The sequence below is a fragment of the Balaenoptera musculus genome, chromosome 20, assembly GCF_009873245.2.
Source record: "Balaenoptera musculus isolate JJ_BM4_2016_0621 chromosome 20, mBalMus1.pri.v3, whole genome shotgun sequence".
NCBI lineage: Eukaryota > Metazoa > Chordata > Mammalia > Artiodactyla > Balaenopteridae > Balaenoptera > Balaenoptera musculus.
The window spans coordinates 41,897,874-41,920,812 of record NC_045804.1 but is presented as its reverse complement, the minus strand read 5'-3'; the positions used below and the strand labels follow the sequence as shown (position 1 = coordinate 41,920,812).

Here is a 22,939-nt window from a genome sequence, read left to right as displayed (position 1 = left end):
CTTTTCCTTTTATGTTTCCGACCTTGATAGTTTTTGAGTTTTGTTTAGCCTCTCTCTTTTTTTTATAACATGTAATATGTGGGAGGTTCTTGGTATATTGATTATTATTTATCTATTTATTTATTTTTGGCTGTGTTGGGTCTTCGTTTCTGTGCGAGGGCTTTCTCCAGTTGCGGCGAGCGGGGGCCACTCTTCATTGCAGTGCACGGGCCTCTCACTGTCGCGGCCTCTCCTGTTGCTGAGCACAGGCTCCAGACGCGCAGGCTCAGTAGTTGTGGCTCACGGGCCTAGTTGCTCCGCGGCATGTGGGATCTTCCCAGACCAGGGCTCGAACCCGTGTCCCCTGCATTGGCAGGCAGACTCAACCACTGCGCCACCAGGGAAACCCTAGCCCCTCTTTTATGGGGAACTTCCCAGTCAGTCTTTCTAGTAATATTCCACTTTTCTTTTTTTCCCAGTTCTGCTACTGGCCATTCTGTTGATGAAGCCTTTCTTGTTACTTTTACTAGTTCAGTTCTTTTTTTAAAAAAATATTTATTTATTTAGTTTTCTTTTTTGGTGCATTGGGTCTTAGTTGCAGCACGCGGGATCTTCGTTGTGGCACGTGGGATCCTCCACTGTGGCACGTGGGCTCCTCGTTGCAGCGCGTGGGCTTCCCTCTAGTTGTGGTGCGCGGGCTCCAGAGCACATAGGCTCTGCAGTTGTGGAGCAGTGGGCTCCCGAGTGTGTGGGCTCTGTAGTTTGCACACGCAGACTCTCTAGTTGAGGCGTACAAGCTCAGTAGTTGTGGCGTCTGGGCTTACTTGCCCTGCAGCATGTGGGATCTTAGTTCCCCGACCAGGGATCGAACCTGCATCCCCTGCATTGGAAGGTGGATTCTTAACCAGTGGACCACCAGGGAAGTCCCTAGTTCAGTTTTATAAAGCATTTTCTAATAGTACGTTCAATTATAGAAGTTAGTTACGCTTTTCCTTAGGATCATGCCCACGCTCACCTAGTAACAGAATCTGGATTTCAGGATGCTAACTGCCCCTGAAATTTTTAACCTGATTAGCAAGGTTGATTTAAAAAGAAAAGAAAATATGCTAATATTTGCTTATTTTTAACAATTCGGAGGGAAGACTGGGTAATTTTTATGAATTGTATTTGTTGGAGGTGAGGGTATTGTTTCCTGTATACTCATTTGAGTTTTGGTACTTTTGTGTTAACTATATAGTTGTTGTCGAGTCTTCTCATGTTTATTTAGTTGGTAAATTATCCATTTGATAAATGGATAAGGATATGAATGAAGGTAATTAACATAATTTTTCTGTTTTTCTTTAGGGTGCCATTTGTGGCATTTGAAACCACCCACTTGTCCTCTTTTAACTAAACTTAAAGAACTGAATACTAAAGTAATAGATCTCTCAAAATGTGTCATGGCTCTTGGTGAATTTTCAACATTAAATTCAAATTCAAAAAGTAATAATTCTGCTGTTGTGGTAAGTATGAGAGCGGTCATCCATTGTAGGAAGTTTCCTTCATATGTTTCAGAGGGAAAAAATTTTGGATATTTACTGTTGTGGCCTAAAATTCATCTCTTCCTAGAGTCCAATTTTAAAAAATAAATCCCAATTGAAGTACATATCTCTTTTAAATACTCCTAGAGCTTTAAAAACATACTAAGAATTAATGATAGCCAGTTTCAAAAGAATATTAGATTATATAGCACATTTAGATACTTTATCAGTCAGAATTATAATCTAATAAATGTGTAAAATACAATTAGTTGAAAAGAAAGAACAATAAAAATATGAACTAAGGGACTTCCCTGGTGGCACAGTGGATAAGACTCCGCGCTTCCAATGCAGGGGGCCTGGGTTCGATCCCTGGTCAGGGAACTAGATCCCACATGCATGCTGCAACTAAGAGTTCACATGCCACAACTAAGGAGCCCTCGAGCTGCAACTAAGGAGGCCATGAGCCGCAACTAAGGAGCCCTCCTGCAGCAACTAAGACCTTGTGCAACCAAATAAATAAACAAATAAATATTAAAAAAAAAAATGAACCAAGTCCTTCTAAAGCTGTGCGAATGCAGCTTTGCCATCGAGGTTGTATTTAGTGACTAAAGCTAATCCTACAATGACATAGACTTATTATAGACAGAAAGTAGTTGGTAGTATTCTGATTAATATTAATGGACAATGTGGGTTTAATTGAGCATCTTATTCTTTATTGCAGTTTGTGGGGAGAAGGAAGGATTTGACTGAAGAAGTACGAAATCTTTTGCTGGAGGAAATTAGGTGGTCAAATCCCGAGTTTTCTTTGAGGAAATACTTCCCTTTGCTTCTAAAAAAGCGAACTGAGCACCAGGTACTTTCCGAGTGTCATCGTAAACAAGGTTAGTGATAATTATTATTTCTGTTAACATTTCAGTTTTGAAAACACTAAGCTTAGCCATTGACTCTTGGAAGTGATCACCACCGAGAGAACATTGCTTATGGTTGATAGGGAGAGCTGTTCAATTAAAGTAAAGCAACTTGTGTGATACAGTGTTAGACCCTGCCAGCTTCCAGAGTTGGCAACCCAAAGACAGGTTTAATTATGTTAAAATACTAATAATTTATTTAAGGAAAGCCTTAGATGAGGTGGTTTATATAGCCCATACAAAAGGCAATCTAAATAACAAGATATCCAGCTTGCTTTCAGTATGCCACATTTGATTCTTGCGTTTTCATTTTATAGTGATAAGGCTATTGGATATTTTGAAGTGGTATTAAGATTATTGGGTATTAAAATTTGTGTTTTGTTGATTAACAAGCACATGCATTTCAATATTTCCCCAAATAGAAAGTCCAAAACTAGAGCCCGATGTCAGTCGAAAAGAAACCAAAAGGAAACGAGTGGAAATGGAAAATCATAAATCCAAAAGAAAGAAACCAAATGAGTATTCAGAAAGTCCAAAAAAGATAAGTGGGAAACTAGAAGAACTTGACAAAAGAAACAACTCCAGTGGGATAAAGCTAGATTCTTCCAAAGGTTTATTTCCTAAAACATCCAGGAAGAAACGAACAGCTTTGAGTACAAGGTGTAAAGTGGAAACAGAAGCCGTAGAAGATTCTGATATTCTGATAATAGATGGTGACAAGTCTACATCAGAAGTATCTTCTATTCCAGGTAAATTAGACTTTCTCCCTCTGGTCCTAGAGGTTTTTTGTTTTTAACTTCTCATTTTTCCCCTGTCTCTTTTAATATATGCTTATTGCAACATTCAAACAAAATAAGAAGTGGAAGCCTCACTGATTAGTCTTCCAGATAACCACGTTTAACAGATTGCTGTTTGGTCTTTGATTTTTCTGTGCTTCCCTAAATACATACGCTTTTTTAAAAACCTGGAGACTTCCCTGGTGGTGCAGTGGTTAAGACTCCACGCTCCCAATGCAGGGGGCCCGGGTTCAATCCCTGGTCAGGGAACTAGATCCTGCCTGCTGCAACTGAAGATCCTGCATGCTGCAACTAAAAATCCCACATGCCCCAACTAAAGATCCTGCATGCCGCAACTACAAAAAAGATCCCGCATGCCGCAATGAAGATCTCGCACATGGCAACGAAGATCCTGAGTGCTGCAACTAAGACCCGGTGAAGCCAAATAAATTAAAAAAAACAAAAACCTGGGATCACACTCTACCTATTATTTTACACATGTTTCACATATTTTTGACATATTCCCATTTGGTTACGTAGCTTTTCTGAAACATTCTATTAATTCATCAATTTAGATTATGTTTTGATAATTTGTACAGCAAGTCTCTGTATTTTTTTAAATTAATTAATTATTTATTTTATTTATTTTTGGCTGCGTTGGGTCCTCGTTGCTGCGCACTGGCTTTCTCTACTTGGGGCGAGCGGGGGCTACTCTTCATTGCGGTGCGCAGGCTTCTCATTGTGGTGGCTTCTCTTGTTGCGGAGCATGGGCTCTAGGCACACGGGCTTCAGTAGTTGTGGCACACGGGCTCAGTAGCTGTGGCTCACGGGCTCTAGAGCACAGGCTCAGTAGTTGTGGTGCACGGGCTTAGTTGCTCCGCAGCATGTGGGATCTTCCCGGACCAGGGCTCGAACCCGTGTCTCCTGCATTGGCAGGCAGATTCTTAACCACTGCACCACGAGGGAAGCCCCTCTATATTTAAAAAAACTTTTTTTAATTAATTAATTTTTTTGTTTTTATTTTTGGCTGTGTTGGGTCTTCGTTGCTGAGCACGGGCTTTCTCTAGTTGCGTGAGCAGGGGCTACTCTTTGCTGTGGTGCGTGGGCTTCTCATTGTGGTGGCTTCTCTTGCTGTGGAGCACAGGCTCTAGGCACGCGGACTCAGTAGTTGTGGCACGTGGGCTCTAGAGCGCAGACTCAATAGTTGTGGTGGCCAGGCTTAGTTGCTCTGGGGCATATGGGATCTTCCTGGGCCAGGGATCAAACCCATGTCCCCTGCATTGGCAGGCAGATTCTTAACCACTGCACCACCAGGGAAGCCCTTTTTAAAATTTTTCTTGGAGCATGGTTGATTTACAATGTTGTGTTAGTTTCAGGTGTACAGCAAAGTGAATCAGTTATACATATACCTGTATCCACTCTTTTTTTAGATTCTTTTCCCTGATAGGCCATTACACAGTATTGAGTAGAGTTCCCCGTGCTATACACTAGGTTCTTATTATTTATCTATTTTGTATGTAGTACTGTGTATATGTCAATCCCAGTCTCCCAATTTATCCCTCCCCGCCCTTACCCCCGGTAACCATAAGTTTGTTTTCTACATCTGTGACTCTACCTTTGTTTTGTAAGTAAGTTCATTTGTACCCTTTTTTTTAGATTCTACATATAATTGATATCATATGATATTTATCTTTCTGTGTCTGACTTACTTCCCTCAGTATGACAATCTCTAGATCCATCCATCTATCATCTTTAAAACTATTTTCATGCATTGACTCCACTAAATAAACTATAGATTCCCTTACCCCACAAATTCCACTGGGGTTTTGATTTTGCATTAGAATGTAGATTAATGACACGTGGTGCGGCCAAAAAAAAAAGAGAGGGAGATGCATACCAAAATGTAGATTAATTTGGAGGGGACTGGCATCATCCTAACTCTTCTCAATTGGGAGTGTAGCATCTCTCCATTTACTCAGGCTGACCTCCTAGAATGTTTTAATGTATCCTTTTAGTTGTCAAGAAGAGGCTCCATGAAAATTATGCTGCATTTGTTCTGTAGATTATTTCTTACAGTACAAATTATTTTTCATATTTTGTGTTTCTTGAGTGATTATTAAAATTTTTAATGTATACTTTTAAATCTTATTGTCATAAGATTTTTTTTTTTAATAAATTTATTTATTTTATTTATTTTTGGCTGCTTTGGTTCTTTGTTGCTGTGCGCTGCTTTCTCTAGTTGCGGCGAGCGGGGGCTATTCTTCATTGTGGTGCACGGGCTTCTCATTGCGCTGGCTTCTCTTGTTGCGGAGCACGGGCTCTAGGCACGCGGGCTTCAGTAGTTGTGGCACACGGGCTCCAGTAGTTGTGGCACACGGGCTCAGTAGCTGTGGCTCGCGGACTCTAGAGCGCAGGCTCAGTAGTTGTGGCGCACGGGCTTAGTTGCTCCACAGCATGTGGGATCTTCCTGGACCAGGGCTCGGACCCGTGTCCCCTGCATTGGCAGGCGGATTGTTAACCACGGCGCCACCAGGGAAGCCCTGTCATAAGATTTTATGGTGGTTAGCTTTTAAGAGGGAAGGGTTTTGATGTGAAAAATTTTTAATGTAATGTTAAGTTTTGAAATTGCCTCTTTGGCAATTTGTAAATATAAATATTTGTACAAATACTTATTGTTACATGAAACAATAATGTAAATGCCTAAGAATATATGTTTATGCCAAGGAACAAAATACTTTAATATATATTTTTTGCTTTAGATTCTGGAACTGAAGACATGCTTTGGACAGAAAAGTATCAACCTCAGAACTCTGGTGAACTCATAGGCAATGAGCTAGCTATTAGAAAGTTACATAGGTTGGTAAAATTTGTAAAGGAATTGAGAAATAGTTTATGAATCTAGTTTTACTATTTATTTTATTTGTACTAAAATCTAGAAATTATAAAATAATACATCACAAGGTAAAATCTTAAAAAAAAAAAAAAAGGAAGAAGAATTTTCAGTGAAAAGTAAATGTACCTCTTTTCTCCTGTTTCTACTCCCTAAAGGTAAATGACTATTAAAAGTGTCTTGTAAAACCTTCCAGAAAAATTTTAATGCATATATTTGCTCCTTTCTTCCTAACAAATAGGATCATATTACTACTAATTCAGGTAATAATCCTTTGTCTATAATTCCCACCTCCAAAGAGTTCTGGAAATTGAAAGTTTATTAACTTTATTATATACATGTTATTATAGTCTTTATCAGTCCCACTTAGTAGGAGTTCATATTTTTTTAACTAGAAATATTCAGTGATTATGGATGTACTGCCACAGACCCACTAGGGGTATTATGTTTTATGTGGTATATGTACCAAATTACATTTCTAATATCTGAAAAGTCCTGAATTCTGAAACTCATCTGGCCCAAAGGATTTCATACAAGGAATTGGGACCCATAATAATAAAATCTTTGAGATTGGCATTGTTCTAAGCACTTGATCATGCTTAGCTCATTTGATGCTTAGAACAATCCTATGAGAGTAAATACTGTTCCTCATGAGGAATGAAGCCCAGAGAGTTTAAGTTATTTGTCCAAGGTCACACAGCTAGAAAGTGCTGGAGCTGGAATTTAAACTCAGTCTAGCTCCAGACTAGAACTTAATCTTTCTACTCATAGTTAGCATTGGATCAATATATTAGACATCTTTCATGTCACCATACAATCTACTCCAGTTCTTCATAGTTTCTCTGTACTGATTTCTTTTTTTTTTTTTTTTTTTTTTTTTTTTTTTTTTTATTCACACACACACACACTGTATTTTATTTTTACAAGACATAAATAGACTGACACCAAGCATTGTACATGGATGACCACAACAAAAGCAACAATGATTGCAATTACCAAACATGAAACACACTCATACTATGTCATAATATTGACATTCTCATACTATGTCATAATATTGACATTCATCTGTACTGATTTCTTATGTGAGCATACATACCATAAGATATCTTTTCCCCTACTGATGTAGTTTTAGGTTTTTCCTTTTGGAGGCTAATATAAACAGTGTTGCAATGAATATCCTTGTACATATTGTCTTGAGTATTCAGGCAAAAATTACTTCATTTTAAAATATTCATGTCTATGTAAAATTATTTTACTATATAGTTGACTCAAAAATGTTTTGGAGTTCTTAAAAACTAACAATATACCATCACTTCCCCCAACAATCATTTTAACATATCATCTAAGAGATATCTATATTCTGTGAATTATTTTTATTAACATACATTTTCTTATGGTAGTTGGTTGAAAGACTGGAAAAGAAGAGCTGAATTGGAAGAAGGACAGAATTTGAAGGGAAAAAGAGATGAGAAACAGGAAGGTATTTTGAGTCATTTTTTTCCATTTCACTGAACATTTTTAGAATTAGATTAGCTGAAAATTTTTATAAAGCTGCTTGTTTGGTATTTTATATTTGGTTTTTTAGTTTTTGTACATTGAATTTCCAACATTTATTGGCAAGAAGTTTGTGGTATTTGGTCATTGGGTTTGGTGAGACAGAATTGATGCCTAAGCGATTGTTTCATGTGCATTTGAATGATTTTTCAGATCCATTGGACGGCATAGACTTTAAAGGCAGTTCAGATGATGAAGAAGAGAATCGTCTTTGCAATACTGTTCTTATAACAGGGCCAACAGGAGTGGGGAAAACTGCTGCGGTATATGCTTGTGCTCAGGAGCTTGGATTTAAGGTTAGTGAATGAATGTTAATGTAATAATTACCCTTGAAACAAAAGGAAACATAAACCATTCTGCCATTTTTTCATATATTCTTCTTTTAGATATTTGAAGTGAACGCCTCTTCTCAGCGCAGTGGTAGACAAATTCTGTCTCAGCTGAAGGAAGCTACTCAGTCCCATCAAGTAGACAAGCAAGGTGTAAACTCACAAAAACCCTGTTTTTTTAATAGCTACAACATAGGCAAGTCACCAAGTAAGTAAATTATTTTCCTGAAGTTATAATGTTTAAAAAATTAAAATCTAAGAAAAGAATTTTAATAATTAGCATTTTTAAAAAATAAATTTATTTATTTTATTTATTTATTTTTGGCTGCATTGGGTCTTTGTTGCTGCACACAGGCTTTCTCTAGTTGCGGTGCGCAGGGGCTACTCTTCATCATGGTGCGTGGGCTTCTCATTGTGGTGGCTTCTCTTGTTGTGGAGCACAGGCTCTAGGCCCATGGGCTTCAGTAGTTGTGGCTCGCGGGCTCTAGAGTGCAGGCTCAGTAGTTGTAGCGCACGGGCTTAGTTGCTCAGCGGCATGTGGGATCTTCGCCGACCAGGGCTCGAACCCATGTCCCCTGCATTGGCAGGCTGATTCTTAACCACTGCACCACCGGTGAAATCCCAATAATTAGAATTTTGCCATTCATTTTTAATCTTTTCCTATATATAAACACATGCCTTTTTCATTTTTCTTGGACTTTATTTTTTAAAACAAATCTCAGGACCATCACATAATTTTACTCATGTATATATATTTCAATATGTAGCTCTAACTCATAAGGACTTTTTTAAAAGCATAACCACAATATCATGATCAGACCTAACAAAATTAGCTATATACCTTAATTTGATGTAATATGTAGTTTAATTTCAGTTTTCTGTTTCAAATGGTTTGTTCAAATCAGGATCCAAACAAGGTCCACAGTTTACATTTGATTAATGTCACTTAAGTTTCTTTTAATCTAACAGCTCCCTCACCGTTTCTTTTCATGTCATTTATTTGTTGAAGAATATGGGTCATTTGTCATAAACTTTCTCACATTCTAGATTTGGCTGATTATATCTTAATGGTATCAGCTAACACATTCCTCTTCCTTGTATTTCTTATAAACTGGCAGTTAGATCTGTGGGGTTGATTAGATTCATTTCAATTTTTGTGCTGGCATACATGTGTAGACGGGGCTGTGTGCTTCCTGTGGTGTCATAGCAAGAGATACGTCATGACTGGTTATCCCACTTTTAGTGATATTAAAATATTTTTAAGATTACACCTCTTTCCTTGTGGTGTTAAAATGCCCTATTTTTTAAAAAAATATTTATTTATTTATTTGGTTGCATTGGGTCTTAGTTGTGGCTTGCAGGCTCCTTAGTTGTGGCATGTGAGCTCTTAGTTGCAGCATGCATGTGGGATCTAGTTCCCAGACCAGGGATCGAACCCTGGTCCCCTGCATTGGGAGCGTGGTGTCTTAACCACTGCACCACCAGGGAAGTCCCTAAAATGCCCTATTTTTATGACATGATAGTGATATCCATGATAATTTTTTTCAAGCTCAAAATTTTTACTAAGTTTTTCAAACACCTATGATATGCAAGGTCTATGATAAGATCTCTGGAGATGAGGGTACAAAAAAAGAACAGTACACAGTCATGGAATTGTGCACATATGCTGGTACATAAAGAAGATCCTGCTCTGAGTCCATATGATAATAACTAGCACTTGTAAAGGCTGAATGAGGGTACTTAGAGAGGAGCAAAGGACATGCTCTGGAATAAATGCCAGGCCGCTGTTGGGCTTCTGAAGGGTAGACATCAGCCATTTGTTTTTTAACTTTGTATCCATCTTTCACAGCATATCTAGAAAAACATACCGTTTGCTTGCAATATCAGTTTACTGTGGGCTAAATTGAAGTTGCACAAGAAAGTCTGTAATGTGCTCAGTATGTACCGATATCACTTTTTCTCCAGCCTCTTCTGACCTCAAGCAGATGTAGACAGAGTGAATTAACGGATTATGAAGATTTTTGCTTCAAGAATATATGTTTCTTTTTTTTTTTAAATTTTTATTTATTTATTTATTTATGGCTGTGTTGGGTCTTCGTTTCTATGCGAGGGCTTTCTCTAGTTGCGGCAAGCGGGGGCCACTCTTCATCGCGGTGCGCGGGCCTCTCACTATCGTGGCCTCTCTTGTTGCGGAGCACAGGCTCCAGACGCTCAGGCTCAGTAATTGTGGCTCACGGGCCCAGCTGCTCCGCGGCATGTGGGATCTTCCCAGACCAGGGCTCGAACCCGTGTCCCCTGCATTGGCAGGCAGATTCTCAACCACTGCACCACCAGGGAAGCCCAAGAATATATGTTTCTTGGAAAAGAGTATCTTTTTCAAATGATTGGTTTTGCCTTCTCTACTGGTAGAATAACTAACAATACAGTAATATTTGACTGTAAAGAGAATGTAAGAATGAAAAAGAATTTTTATACCTTTGCCTTTTAACTGGTAAGAGTAGAAATATACTGTGGATAACTGAATCTTGCCGTCTGTTTAATTTTTAGAATATTTGTCTTTAAGTGCAATTTGTTTTTGGCAGAAAAATTAAGCTCCCCCAGGAAGGTTGTTACATCACCAAGAAAACTTCCTCCACCATCACCACAAAGTAGTGGACCAAAGCGAGTACTTCCACCTAAAACTTTGGCAAATTATTTTAAAGTGTCTTCTAAGCCAAAAAATAATGAACAAATAGGAGCACTTCTGGAAAATAATAAAGGTAAGATACTAAATTGACAGAGACCCTGATAACATAAAAATATGATCATAGTTCATGAGTTCCTATTGCTATTTATTAAACCTCAGTTACACTGAAGGTCATATATATAGGAGTACTGATACTTTGTTTCAGTTTTTTGTTTTTGTTTTTTTTAATTAATTTATTTATTTATTTTTGGCTGTGTTGGATCTTTGTTGCTGTGCATGGGCTTTCTCTAGTTGCAGCGAGCCGGGCTACTCTTCGTTGCAGTGGCAGGCTTCTCATTGTGGTGGCCTCTCCTGTTGTGGAGCACGGGCTCTAGGCACGTGGGCTTCAGTAGTTGTGGCGCACGGGCTTAGCTGCTCCATTGCATGTGGGATCTTCCCAGACCAGGGCTTGAACCCGTGTCTCCTGCATTGGCAGGCAGATTCTTAACCACTGCACCACCAGGGAAGTCCAGTTTGTTTCAGTTTTGATAATGGATTTCAGTTTGAGTTTATTCTGTGGAAATATCCAGTGTTCTATTAAAAGTTGATTTTATCTAAAATATTAATGTTTTATTTATGCAGGAATCAAAAATTCTTTTGAACAGAAACCAATTATTCAGACTAAATCTACAAACACAACTAATAAAAATGTCAAAGAGTTTGGGGCTGAGGAACCCAACAGGAAAAATGCAACATCTCTCATTCTGTTTGAGGAGGTAGGCTTACAGAGGTATACATTTGTGATACCTCCTGATAAAAGCTTATTCTAAAGATTACTGTATGTTTTACTATAAAGGACTGTAAAATAGCCAAGAAGGTCAGGAATAATTGTATCTATTTGAAATTAAAGTGACAGAAACTGTCAGCCATAGAAGAATTTTTCAGGAACATGATTAATGCAATTCAGTTACTGTTTAGTGTTTGTAGAAATTATTCTGACCCATACTTATCCAATTATAGGTGACTGCATTTTTTTGTTTTTAATGTTTGATAATTTTTTTACCCTTTTAATAGTATAAGACATTGTAAGATTTCGGCATGGTGTGAAGTCACACTGTTCACAAATTCATAAATTCTGTCTCTATAGACATATAGTGTATCTACTGTGTATATGTAACAGATATCCAATAAGTGTATTGTTACTACATTAATATTCTAATAACCATTTGTTCTTAGGTTGATGTCATTTTCGAAGAAGATGCTGGGTTTTTGAATGCAATCAAAACATTCATGGCAACCACGAAAAGACCTGTAATCCTTACGACAAGTGGTAGGTAACCAGTGATTTTACAATTGATTACTTTTGGTTAAAATATTTGGGGAAAGCTTCTAATTTTAATTAGATATGTTCCTTTAGAAATGTGCTGGTAAATTAAGTCTGTTTTTTTCCCTAAAGCGAGGAGGCTTCTAGATCTTTGTTGTTTTTTTTTTTAATTATCTTTGGCTGCATGGGGTCTTCGTTGCTGCACGCAGGATCTTCATTGCCACGTGCGGGATCTAGTTCCCTGACCAGGGATCAAACCTGGGCATTGGGAGCGTGGAGTCTTAACCACTGGACCACCAGGGAATTCCCTATATATTGTATTATAACATTCTTTTCTAATATTTGTCATTGCAAATATTCAGTAGAATATCTCTGCTGTGGATTTCTGTTGGAAAATGTGTTAGACTCTACTTAGAAATTAATAGCCCGTTTGATAGTTAATGATTGTACTCTAAAAATATCGATAAAAATCATATTAATCCCAAGTGAGATGGTAGTTTAATTAAAAAGTCAAGATAGAAGTTCAATTCCTTAATGATTTGTAATTTGCATATTTTATTTTCATTACTGATGAAATATAGAATACTTTCATAGAAAAGTATGACTAGAGAAAGTACCTTAGTGGTCTTAATGTTTAAAAATATGTTTTTTCCCTATAGATCCAACATTTAGTTTAATGTTTGATGGCTGCTTTCAAGAAATTAATTTTAACACTCCTTCACTGGTAAGTTTTGAATTTTGATCAGCATATATTATATATCACAATTATATAAAAAGTGGTTTATTATAAAATTTAGTTATAATTTTAAAATGTGGTTACTAAGGGGTATGTTAAAATTTTTGAGTTTTAGGAGACTTCTGATTATCTTTTTTTTACTTTAAAAAATATCTTTTTCAAAATTCATGTATTCAAATTTTTACTAGACTCCAGTGTTCATTAGGTCTTTTTCATAGTAACCAGTGCTTTACTGAGGTGAAATTTGCATACAGTTTAAAATGCACTTAAGTATACAAATTGAAAAATGTGAACAGAGATAAACATCCATGTAACCATCACCCAGATCAAAATACAGAACATTTCCATCACCTCCAAAAATTCCCTTGGGTCCTTTTTAGTCAGCACTCCCCTCTCCACCAGAGATAACCACTATTCTAATGTGTATTAACTCAGATTAGTTTTGTCTATTCTGAAATTTCAAATAATAGGAAACATTATGTGTCCTTTTATATCTGGTTTCTTTCATTTAACATTATGTTTTTTAGATTTATCCATGCTGTTCTGTCAGTGGAATTGTTGAATCATATGCATTATGTTATTTTTATTTGTTTAGCTTTTTAAGAATCTGCCAGATAGGTTTCCAGTGCATGAGAATTCTGGCAAGTGTTGTCAGTCTTTTTAACTTTGGCCATGGTAGTGGTATCCATCTGTGTGTGTGCATGTTTGCTTTCTGTTAATTAGCTTTCAAGTATAGTTTATTTACAGTAAAATACACCCACTTCAAGTGTATGGTTCAATGAATTTTGACAAATGTAGTTACAGAACATGTCCATCAAGATAGAGAACATCTTTATTACTTCCAAAAGTTCCCTTGTGTGCCGTTGTGTTCTGTCCTTTGTCCTAACCCCTCGGCCCTGCCGACTACCAGTATGTTTTCTGTCACTGTAATTTTGCCAATTGTAGAATTTCATGTCAATAGAATCTTATAATATGTAGTATTTTTTACTTAGTTTCTTTCACACACCATAATGCTTTTTCAGATTTGCTCATATTACCTGTGCCAGTAGTTTCTTTCCTTCTTTTTTTTTTAATAAGTTTATTTATATATTTATATATATTTTATTTTTGGCTGCGTTGGGTCTTCGTTGCTGCGAAGGGGCTTTCTCTAGTTGCGGTGAGCGGGGGCTACTCTTTGTTGTGATGCGCGGGCTTCTCAATGTGGTGGCTTTTCTTGTTGTGGAGCACAGGCTCTAGGCGTGGGCTTCAGTAGTTGTGGCATGCAGGCTCAGTAGTTGTGGCGCACGGGCTTAGTTGCTCCATGGCATGTGGGATCTTCCCGGGCCAGGGCTTGAACCCGTGTCCCCTGCATTGGCAGGCGGATTCTTAACCACTGTGCCACCAGGGAAGTCCCTTTCCTTTTTATTAATGAGTAGTATTCCACTGTATGGATATACCTTACATATATGAATATGTCTATCATATTCACCTACTGATAGACATTTGGGTTGTTTACAGTTAAACTATTATAAATAAAGCTGCTGTGAATATTCACATTGAAGTCTTTGTCTGGACATATATATTTCCATTTCTTTTACTTAAATACTTGTAGGTAATTGTTGGTCCACTAAACAGAAGAGCCTGACAATCTATTTTCTGAAGTTTTCCAATGATTTGCATTCCCACTAGCAATGTATGAGAGTCCAGTTATTTTTCACATACTTACCAGCACTTGGAATTGTCCATTTGTTTGATTTTATTCATGTTAATAATTACATATTGGTATCTCCTTGTGGTTTTAATTTGCATTTCCTAAATGACTTATGATGTTGAGCATCTTTTTCATATGTCCCATTTGCCATCAATATTTCTTCTTTGTTGAAGTGTATGTTCAAATCTTTTGCCCATTTTTTAAATCAGTTGTTTGTCTTCTTACTGAATTTTAGCAGTTCTTTTTATATTCTAGTACCAGTTTGTATTAGATATGTGTTTTGTAGATATTTTTCCCCAGTTTGTGGCTTATCTTTTCTTTCTTTTTTTTGTAAAGAGTAGTTAAAAGTTTTTAATTTTAATGAAGTCCAGTTTACCAAGTTTTTCTTTTATTTGTTTATGATTTTTGTATCCTATTTCAGAAATCTTTACCAAACCTAAGCTTACAAAGATTTTGTCTTAGAAGAGTTGTAGTTATAGCTCTTAGATATAGGTCTTTGATCTTTTAAGTTCAAAGTTTTGTATGCAATATTAGGTAAGATGTATGATTCATTTGTTTTCCCAATAGATATCAGTTGTTCCAGCACTGTTTGTTGAAGGAGTCTTTTTTTCTATTGAAGTACTTTTCAGGTTTGTCATATATCAATAGGCTGTGTATGCAGTCTTACTCTGTTCTATTTGTCCATGCAAAAATATGACATTGTCTCGGTTACTCTAGCTCTTTCGCAAGTCTTGAAATCAAGTAGAGTAGGTCCTCCAACTTTGTTCCTTTGCAAAATTGTTTTGGCTATCACATGTTGTTAATTTCTCTTAATTTTAGAAATACGTTGTCAGTTTTTACAGTTTATTTTGGTGTTTTGATGGGAATTGCATTGAATCTATGCATCAATTTCGGGAGAACTGACATTTTAACAATATTGAGGTTTTTGATTCATGAACAGTTTCTTTATTAGGAGAGGGGGTTAATTTCTTTCAGCAATGTTTTGTCGTTTTCATTGTACAGACCTTGCACATATTTTGATAAATTTTTTTTTTTTTTTTAATTAATTTATTTATTTATTTATGGCTGTGTTGGGTCTTCGTTTCTGTGCGAGGGCTTTCTCTAGTTGCGGTGAGCGGGGGCCACTCTTCATCGCGGTGCGTGGGCCTCTCCCGTTGCGGAGCACAGGCTCCAGACGCGCAGGCTCAGCAGTTGTGACTCACGGGCCTAGCCGCTCCGTGGCATGTGGGATCTTCCCGGACCGGGGCATGAACCCGTGTCCCCTGCATTGGCAGGCGGACTCTTAACCACTGCGCCACCAGGGAAGCCCTATTTTGATAAATTTAGTCCTAGGTATTTAATGGTTTTTGATGTTATAGTAAATTACATTTTAAGATTTCAATTTCCTGGGAATTCCCTGGCGGTCCAGTGGTTAGGACTCTGCGCTTCCACTGCAGGAGGCCTGGGTTCAGTCCCTGGTTGGGGAACTATGATCCCGCAAGCCACGCGCCGTGGCCAAATAAACAAACAAAAAAAAATTCCAATTTCCAGTTGTTTTTTGCCAGTATATAGAGAAATACAATTGATTTTTGTATCATGTGACCTTGCTAAACTAAGTAGTTAGTTCTAGTAGTAGATTCCTTAGAATTTTCTATATTGATGGTCATGTCAGTTAAAACCACGTTTATTTCTTCCACTTTTATTTCTTCCTGTGCAATCTGTCCTTTAATTTCTTTTTGCCATATTCTAGTGGCTAGTGCCAACATACCTGCAGTATTGAATAGAATTTGGAGTGGCATCTCTAACTTGTTCCTAATGTTGGGGTGAAAGCAGTCATTCTTTCACCATTAAGTATGATATTTGCTGTATATTTTCATAGATGCTGTTTATCAGTTAGGTGAGAGTTTTTATTGTGAATGGTGTTGAATTTTGTCAAGTACTTTTTCTCCATCTTTTGAGACAATCTTATCATTTATCTTTTTGATTCTACTAATATGGTGAATGACATCAGTTGATTTTTTTAATGTCAGACCCGTCTTGCATTCTTAGGATAACATGGTCACGATGTATTATGTCCTTTATATATTTCTGGATTTGATTTGCTCATATTTTGTTATGGATTTTTGTATCTACATTCATGAAGGATATTGGTGTATAGTTTCCAGGCCATATGAGATGGGTTAGGACTTATTTTTTAGTAGTTTCTTTAGAGATTAAAATATGCATCCTGAGATTTGCATATTATACTGATTTACAGAGAATCTAAGAACCTTGTAGAAATATAAGTCCATTTACCATCCCTCTATCTTTTATGCTTTAATTTTCAAATATTTTATGTTTACACCATTACAAACTTGATACAATGTTCTGTTTTTTGCTTTAGCCAGTCATATGTTTTAAAGAAATTAAGAGGGTAAAAAGTTGAGTTTATGTTTACCCATATGCTTGTAAATTTTGATGTTCTTCACTTCTTTATGAAGATCTGAGTTTTTCTTTGGTTTTGTTTCTCTTCAGCCTGAAGGACTTCATTAGCATTTCTTATAGAACAGGTCTGCTGGCAGTGGATGACATTAGATTTCCTTCAGTTTTTCCATCAGTACTTTACACATGTCATTTCATTGTTTTTTTGGTCACGACTGTTTCTGTTATGTTACATAACAGAACGTCTTCATAACGTCAGCAGTTTAAAAATTTATTTATTTTTTTGCCTCATATGTAGTGTGTCATTTTCTTCTAGATGCCTTCAGGATACTCTCTTTAACTTTAGTTTTCAGCAGTTTGCTTGTGATGTTCCTAGGTATTATTTTTCATATTTGTACTGCTTGTGGTTCTTGGATGTCTATAATCCTTAATTATATATCATTCCTCCAATTAGGGAAGTTTTTAGTCTTATTTTTTCAAATTTATTTTATTTTCCTTTTCTCTCTTTATCCCTTCTGGGGATTTAATTACAGGTAGGTTAGACACTTTACATTGTCCCGCATGTCACTGAGGTGTGCTGTTTCCTCCCTAACCCCCCAGTTTTTTCTGTTTGTACTTCTGCTTTGGTGATTTATATTGATTTATCTTCGAGTTACTGACCCTTTTTTCCTGCCATCTCCTTTCTTCCATGAGGCCCATCCACTGTATTCTAATATTACGGTTTTTAGTTTTACGATTTTTATTTGCTTCTTTTTTATAGTTTCTATTTTTCTGCTGAGATTTCCTGTTTGTTCATTATAAGCATGTTTTCCTTAAGCATAGTTTTACTAGCTGTTCTAAAATTCTGTGTTGCTAATTCCAACTTCTTTGTCATCTTGTGATCAGTCTCTATTGATTGTCTTGTCTCTGAGGTATTGGTTACTTTTCCTATTTCTTTGTATGTCTAGTGATTTTAGATTTTTATCTTGTACTTTGTGAATGATACATATACCAGTACATATTCTGGTTTCTGTTATGTTCCTCTGAACAAGTATTCTCCTGTTCAACTAAAATTCTGTTCAGTGCTTTTAGTTTTAGCTGGGCTGCTTTGAGACAGGCTCACACATGTGAAGTTCAAGCATCAACCAGTGATTTGCATTCTCCTTTATAGCTAGAATTTCTGTTTCTCTACCTTTGTGGACCTCCCCTCTCACTTTCCAGCTGCTGCAGTCATCCCAAACTCTGTCCCTTGGTTCAAGCCAGTAACACTGTGAGTTTCTATCTGAGTTTTAGCTACCACTGCTGTAGCCTGCACTCAGTCAAAAATCAGTTTTAAAAGGTGTGGTGGGGATTCACCCAGGGCCATTTCATTTTTCTGAGTGTTGATTTTCCTTCCATTTTCTTTTGCCTTTGGTTACCCTCTTGTTCATTCAGGTAGTTGGCTTTTTATATTTTTTTGTAGTTGATTATAGAATTTATAGTTATTATTGATGGTAAGGTTTGTCTGATAGTAGGTACTCCTTTGTTATTGAAAGCAGAATTCCCAGTCTGTGGGAAGCAGAAGTCCCAGATGTGTGCAAGAATAATATGTATGTATAGAATAAAGTCAAAGATATCATAGGGGAAAATATTTTTTAATTGTCTTGTTTACTGTAATGTAAAAATGCTAGTGGTCTTGTAAAATCTGTGAAATGTGAATATAATTTTATATGTTTTAGCTCTTCAAGGTAAAAAGCTTTCCATAAACAACAATGGGAAGAGAATTGTACATATTTTGTTGTTTTATAAAAAACATAGCAATATTAATTGTACACTAACTAAAATGAAAAAAATGTACTTGGTTTATTTACTGCCAACAAATAACATGTATTTAAAATTTTTTCTTCTATTTCTTGCTTACATACATTTATTCTTTTATGCATGCATTTATATAATTTTTGAACTCTGGTTTTCAAAAATTATATAGTAGGTATTTTTCAGTACCACTGTAGTATTCATATTTATCATTTTAATGGCTGTAAAATGTTCCATCAAGTTGTACCATTATTTAATCCTAAGGGATTTTCTTAAGGTTTAATAAAATGGCCTTCAGGATTCAGGTTGGAGGATCTCCCATAAAATTTTCCTTGCTGTCTCAGACTATATACAGTTAATAAAAGAAGTTTATGTAAATGCTTTTAATTTGGTACCATATTCCTTTATATTTTTCTAGATCAATCATTCTCAATAAGAGCTTAAGATATTGTGAATCTTAGCAAAATTTGGCTTGCTTTTTGATATGTTATTGATGTGTTTCTGTTAACTCTGCGGTTGACCATGTTTCTTTCCTGTGTCTCTCTCCCTCCTACCCCCACCTCTCCCCTTCTGTCTCTCTCTTTCTCTCACTCTCTCAGCTAAATGTTGCCAGCTACCTACAGATGATCTGCTTGACTGAGAATTTTAGAACCGATGTAAAAGATTTTATAACATTGCTAACTGCAAATACTTGTGATATCAGAAAAAGTATCCTTTACTTACAATTCTGGATTAGAAGTGGAGGTGGATTTTTAGAAGAAAGGCCATTATCTTTTTGCCGTAAGTTGATTTGTTGTAAAAGAAATTTCTGTAATGGGATCCTATATTAAAATATATGCTGTACCAAAATATTTGAAAGATTATAAAAATTTTGAGCATTGAGGTATCATGTTAATATTAAAAGAAACATACATACATCAACTAAGTTGATGAAAAGTTTTATAAGCATTAAATGTGGGTAAATACAATTAAACTGAACCTGGAACAAATGGTTACTTGTACATTTATAAACATAGTTTCTTATAAACAAATAGAATTATATTATTTAGTAACTTCCTTTTTTCACTTATTAAAAAAATAAGTATTGGTAATTTTTCCATATGTAAATTATTTTTAAATGACTGTATTGTAAGTTCCTTTTCAGCTTCCTTAATAGCCTATAATTCTCTCTTTCCTAAGAACTCTATTATTTCAGAAATGCTTTATTTTATTTCTTATCAAATCTTCAGTCATTGTTACCTAATTCAAGTCACAGACATTTACTGAGGACTTTCTCCATGCCAAGTCCTGTGTTTATATGAATAAGACATGGTTCCTTCCCTGAAGAAGTTCATAGTTTGTGGTTTCCATGCTCCATAGTCACAGTTCTGTAGTTACAGATCCTGCTCTGGGAAATATACAAATATTTAATTTTAAAAAAGGTGAAGTTCTGTAATATTAATCCCTTATTAGTTTTCAGATTAGTTCAAAATTTAATATCTTAATCTTTTTCAAAGTATTTAATTCAATTTAGGCTGGCAGTTTTAACTATTTCTTAGAAGTAAATATGATAAATAAGACATGGATAATATCCTATTTTAAACAAAATAGTTAATAACTATCACCATATTACTGGTTATAAAATGCAGTACCAAGAACTTTAGCATTATTTCTTTTCTTGAAGATCTTAAATGCATTTCATTCCTGTCTTAAAAAAAACACACAGATACACACTCATTGGAAATCAAACAATACAGAAGTATATAATGTAAAAAGTAAAAGATCTTCCCCCACTTCTTAAAGGTAGCTACTGTTAGACCTTTATCTATGCATATACAAATATTGCTACCTACTTATTTAGCAAAATTAACCAGTACTATATGTATTGTTAAACAATTTGCTTTTTCTTACCTCACAATTTATTGTCAGTACGTATAGTTCTAGCCCTCTCTTTTTCACAGCTGCGTGCTATTCCATAATATAAAGTGGATGTAACATAATTTATTAACCATTACCTACTAGGTGACATTTAAGTCATCTTCAGTTTGTCGTTAAAGTATGCAGTGAATATCTTTTTTAATTTTGCCAATTTAGAAGGTGAATAATGAATGGTATCTTATTTCAATTTCCATTTCCATGATCACTGGTAAAATCGTACATCTTTTTATGAGTTTATTCGATATTTGTGTTTCTTCTGTGACTTGCCTGTGCAGTCCTTGTCCTTTTTTCTGTTGGATTGTTTTGTAAGCCCACCCCACACCCCAGCCCCACTTAACCTATGTAGAAATCATGTTTGTATTGTACGCTTTATGAATTAGATGCATACGGGGAGAATAACAAAATGAGGATTAGGTCCAAAAAATGCCTAAGGCGACTTCCCTGGTGGCACAGTGGTTAAGAATCCGCCTGCCAATGCAGGGGACGTGGGTTCAATCCCTGACCCGGGAAGATCCCACATGCCACGGAGCCAGTAAGCCCGTGAGCCACAACTACTGAGCCTGCGCTCTGGAGCCCATGCTCTGCAACAGGAGAGGCCACGACGCATTGCAACTAAGAGTGGTCCCCCCTGGCTGCAACTAGAGAGGGCCTGCCCACAGCAAAGACCCAACACAGCCAAAAATAAATAGATAAATAAATACATTTATTTAAAAAAAAATGCCAAAGGATCTTGGATTTTAAATAATTGCTTGCTACAATTTGATAAAAATATGGATAGCTAAGGTTTTCTTTTACTAATTTTGTAGGAGGAAATAGCAGAAATGTACAACTTGTTTGCTCTGAAGATGACCCTGATTCCAAAAATAATGCTAAAAATACTAAAAGGTATCCAACGGACCTTCCCAAATGTGACACTGGCTGTGCTGAGACCTTGTTTGGCCTTAAGAACATTTTTTCCCCATCTGAAGACTTATTTTCATTTTTGAAGGTATTTTCAATGTCTAGTAAATTTATGTTCTTTTTCGTCTTCCCAACACTCACTTCTGTCTTTTGAATCTTAAGGTTAACTTAAATTTACCAGTAATTTTTACAGGCTTCAGATTTCTGATTTTAGCACATTGTACCACTTTGACAAATGGTGCATAGGCATTGCTCTAAATGTATATTATAGAATTTAGAATAGAACTTAGAAGTATTTCAGATAAAAAAAGACAATTTCAGAACAGTAGTTTTTAAGCAAATGAGCTTCTAATTATTGAATTAGGGTATATACTGACTATTAGAGAATTTAATTTTTTAAATTAACAGTCTAAGTTAATCTTTTAGACTCATGATACTATTTGATGTATTAGGGAAGAGTAGGTTAATAAAATTATGAGGGTTAGCGACTCATTACTTTGAAAATAGATAGGAATGACACTATATTCATATAGGTAGAAAAATGTTCAGACTATGTACTGTTATGACATTTCTTTACTCAATATTGTTTTTCAGCACAAAATCAGAACAAAGGAAGAATGGCATAAGCTCATCCAGCTTCTTACAGAATTCCAAATGCGGAATGTAGATTTCTTATATAGTAATCTTGAGTTCATTCTACCATTACCTGTTAATATCATTCCAGAAACAGAAAACTTTTCTGGTTCATCAGTAAGTGTGGACACCAATGCAGCAACAAAAAATATGAAATGTCTTGCTAGGAAACCTTCTGAAGGAGAGAAGCCATTGAAAAAGTCACAAAAAAAGAAACGTAAGAAAAAGATGGTAATTTTAGATGATAGTGACTTATTTGACACCGAATTGGACTTTTCTGATGAATTTATTAGCCTTTCCTCTGCATCTTCTCCAAATCCAGAAGAAAGCAAAGCCAGAGATAAAGAAAGCAATCCAGAGACAAAGAAACTAAACAAATGTCTAGAGTCAAAAGTTGAATCTATTCCTCGTTCTCCTAAAACACCAGCAGAAAAAAAATATTCTGTCCTTGTTTCTCACTGTTTAAATTCTCTCACTGAGTTCATGGACAACATGTCCTTCTTAGATGCCCTTTTAACTGATGTAAGGGAACATAGGGAATTTGGTAAAAATGATTTTGGCTGGACAAATGGAAAGGTTAAAAGTGGACTTTGTGATGAGTTTAGTCTCGAGAGTAGTGATGGATGGACTTCTCAAAGCTCTGGAGAATTAAAGGCAGCTGTAGAAGCTCTCAGCTTTACTAAATGTTCTTCTACTATTTCAAAAGCGTTGGAAACCTCCCTGAATCCTTGCAAGAAAGTAGGAAAAGATCCAACAAAAGAACTTACATTTTATGTTTCACAAAAGCGCAACAATGTACACTTCAGTCAGTCAGCAGCTAATTTAGAGTAAGTCTTGACTTCTGTTTACTTCTTATTTTTAAATAATAAATGGTAAAGGGGAAATTATTAGTTTCTTTCTCTTACTAATTTTGAAATGCTGGGCTTTATTGATCATGGTAAG

The 22,939-nt window shown here is 36.0% G+C and overlaps 1 protein-coding gene across 2 annotated transcripts in view; it reads left to right on the top strand.

Moving 5' to 3' along the window:
* The window catches only part of ATAD5 (ATPase family AAA domain containing 5), a 41,421-nt gene that overhangs the window by 16,671 nt on the left and 1,811 nt on the right, over positions 1-22,939 (top strand). For both annotated transcript variants that reach the window (XM_036838432.1, XM_036838431.1), the window contains exons 8-21: positions 1,324-1,481; positions 2,221-2,380; positions 2,830-3,156; positions 5,943-6,039; positions 7,477-7,556; positions 7,784-7,926; positions 8,017-8,167; positions 10,542-10,718; positions 11,267-11,400; positions 11,861-11,954; positions 12,608-12,672; positions 19,147-19,327; positions 21,271-21,452; positions 21,959-22,824. In XM_036838432.1, coding sequence (XP_036694327.1) covers positions 1,324-1,481; positions 2,221-2,380; positions 2,830-3,156; positions 5,943-6,039; positions 7,477-7,556; positions 7,784-7,926; positions 8,017-8,167; positions 10,542-10,718; positions 11,267-11,400; positions 11,861-11,954; positions 12,608-12,672; positions 19,147-19,327; positions 21,271-21,452; positions 21,959-22,824 — 2,815 coding nt within the window. The remainder of the gene's footprint in view (positions 1-1,323; positions 1,482-2,220; positions 2,381-2,829; positions 3,157-5,942; positions 6,040-7,476; positions 7,557-7,783; positions 7,927-8,016; positions 8,168-10,541; positions 10,719-11,266; positions 11,401-11,860; positions 11,955-12,607; positions 12,673-19,146; positions 19,328-21,270; positions 21,453-21,958; positions 22,825-22,939) is intronic.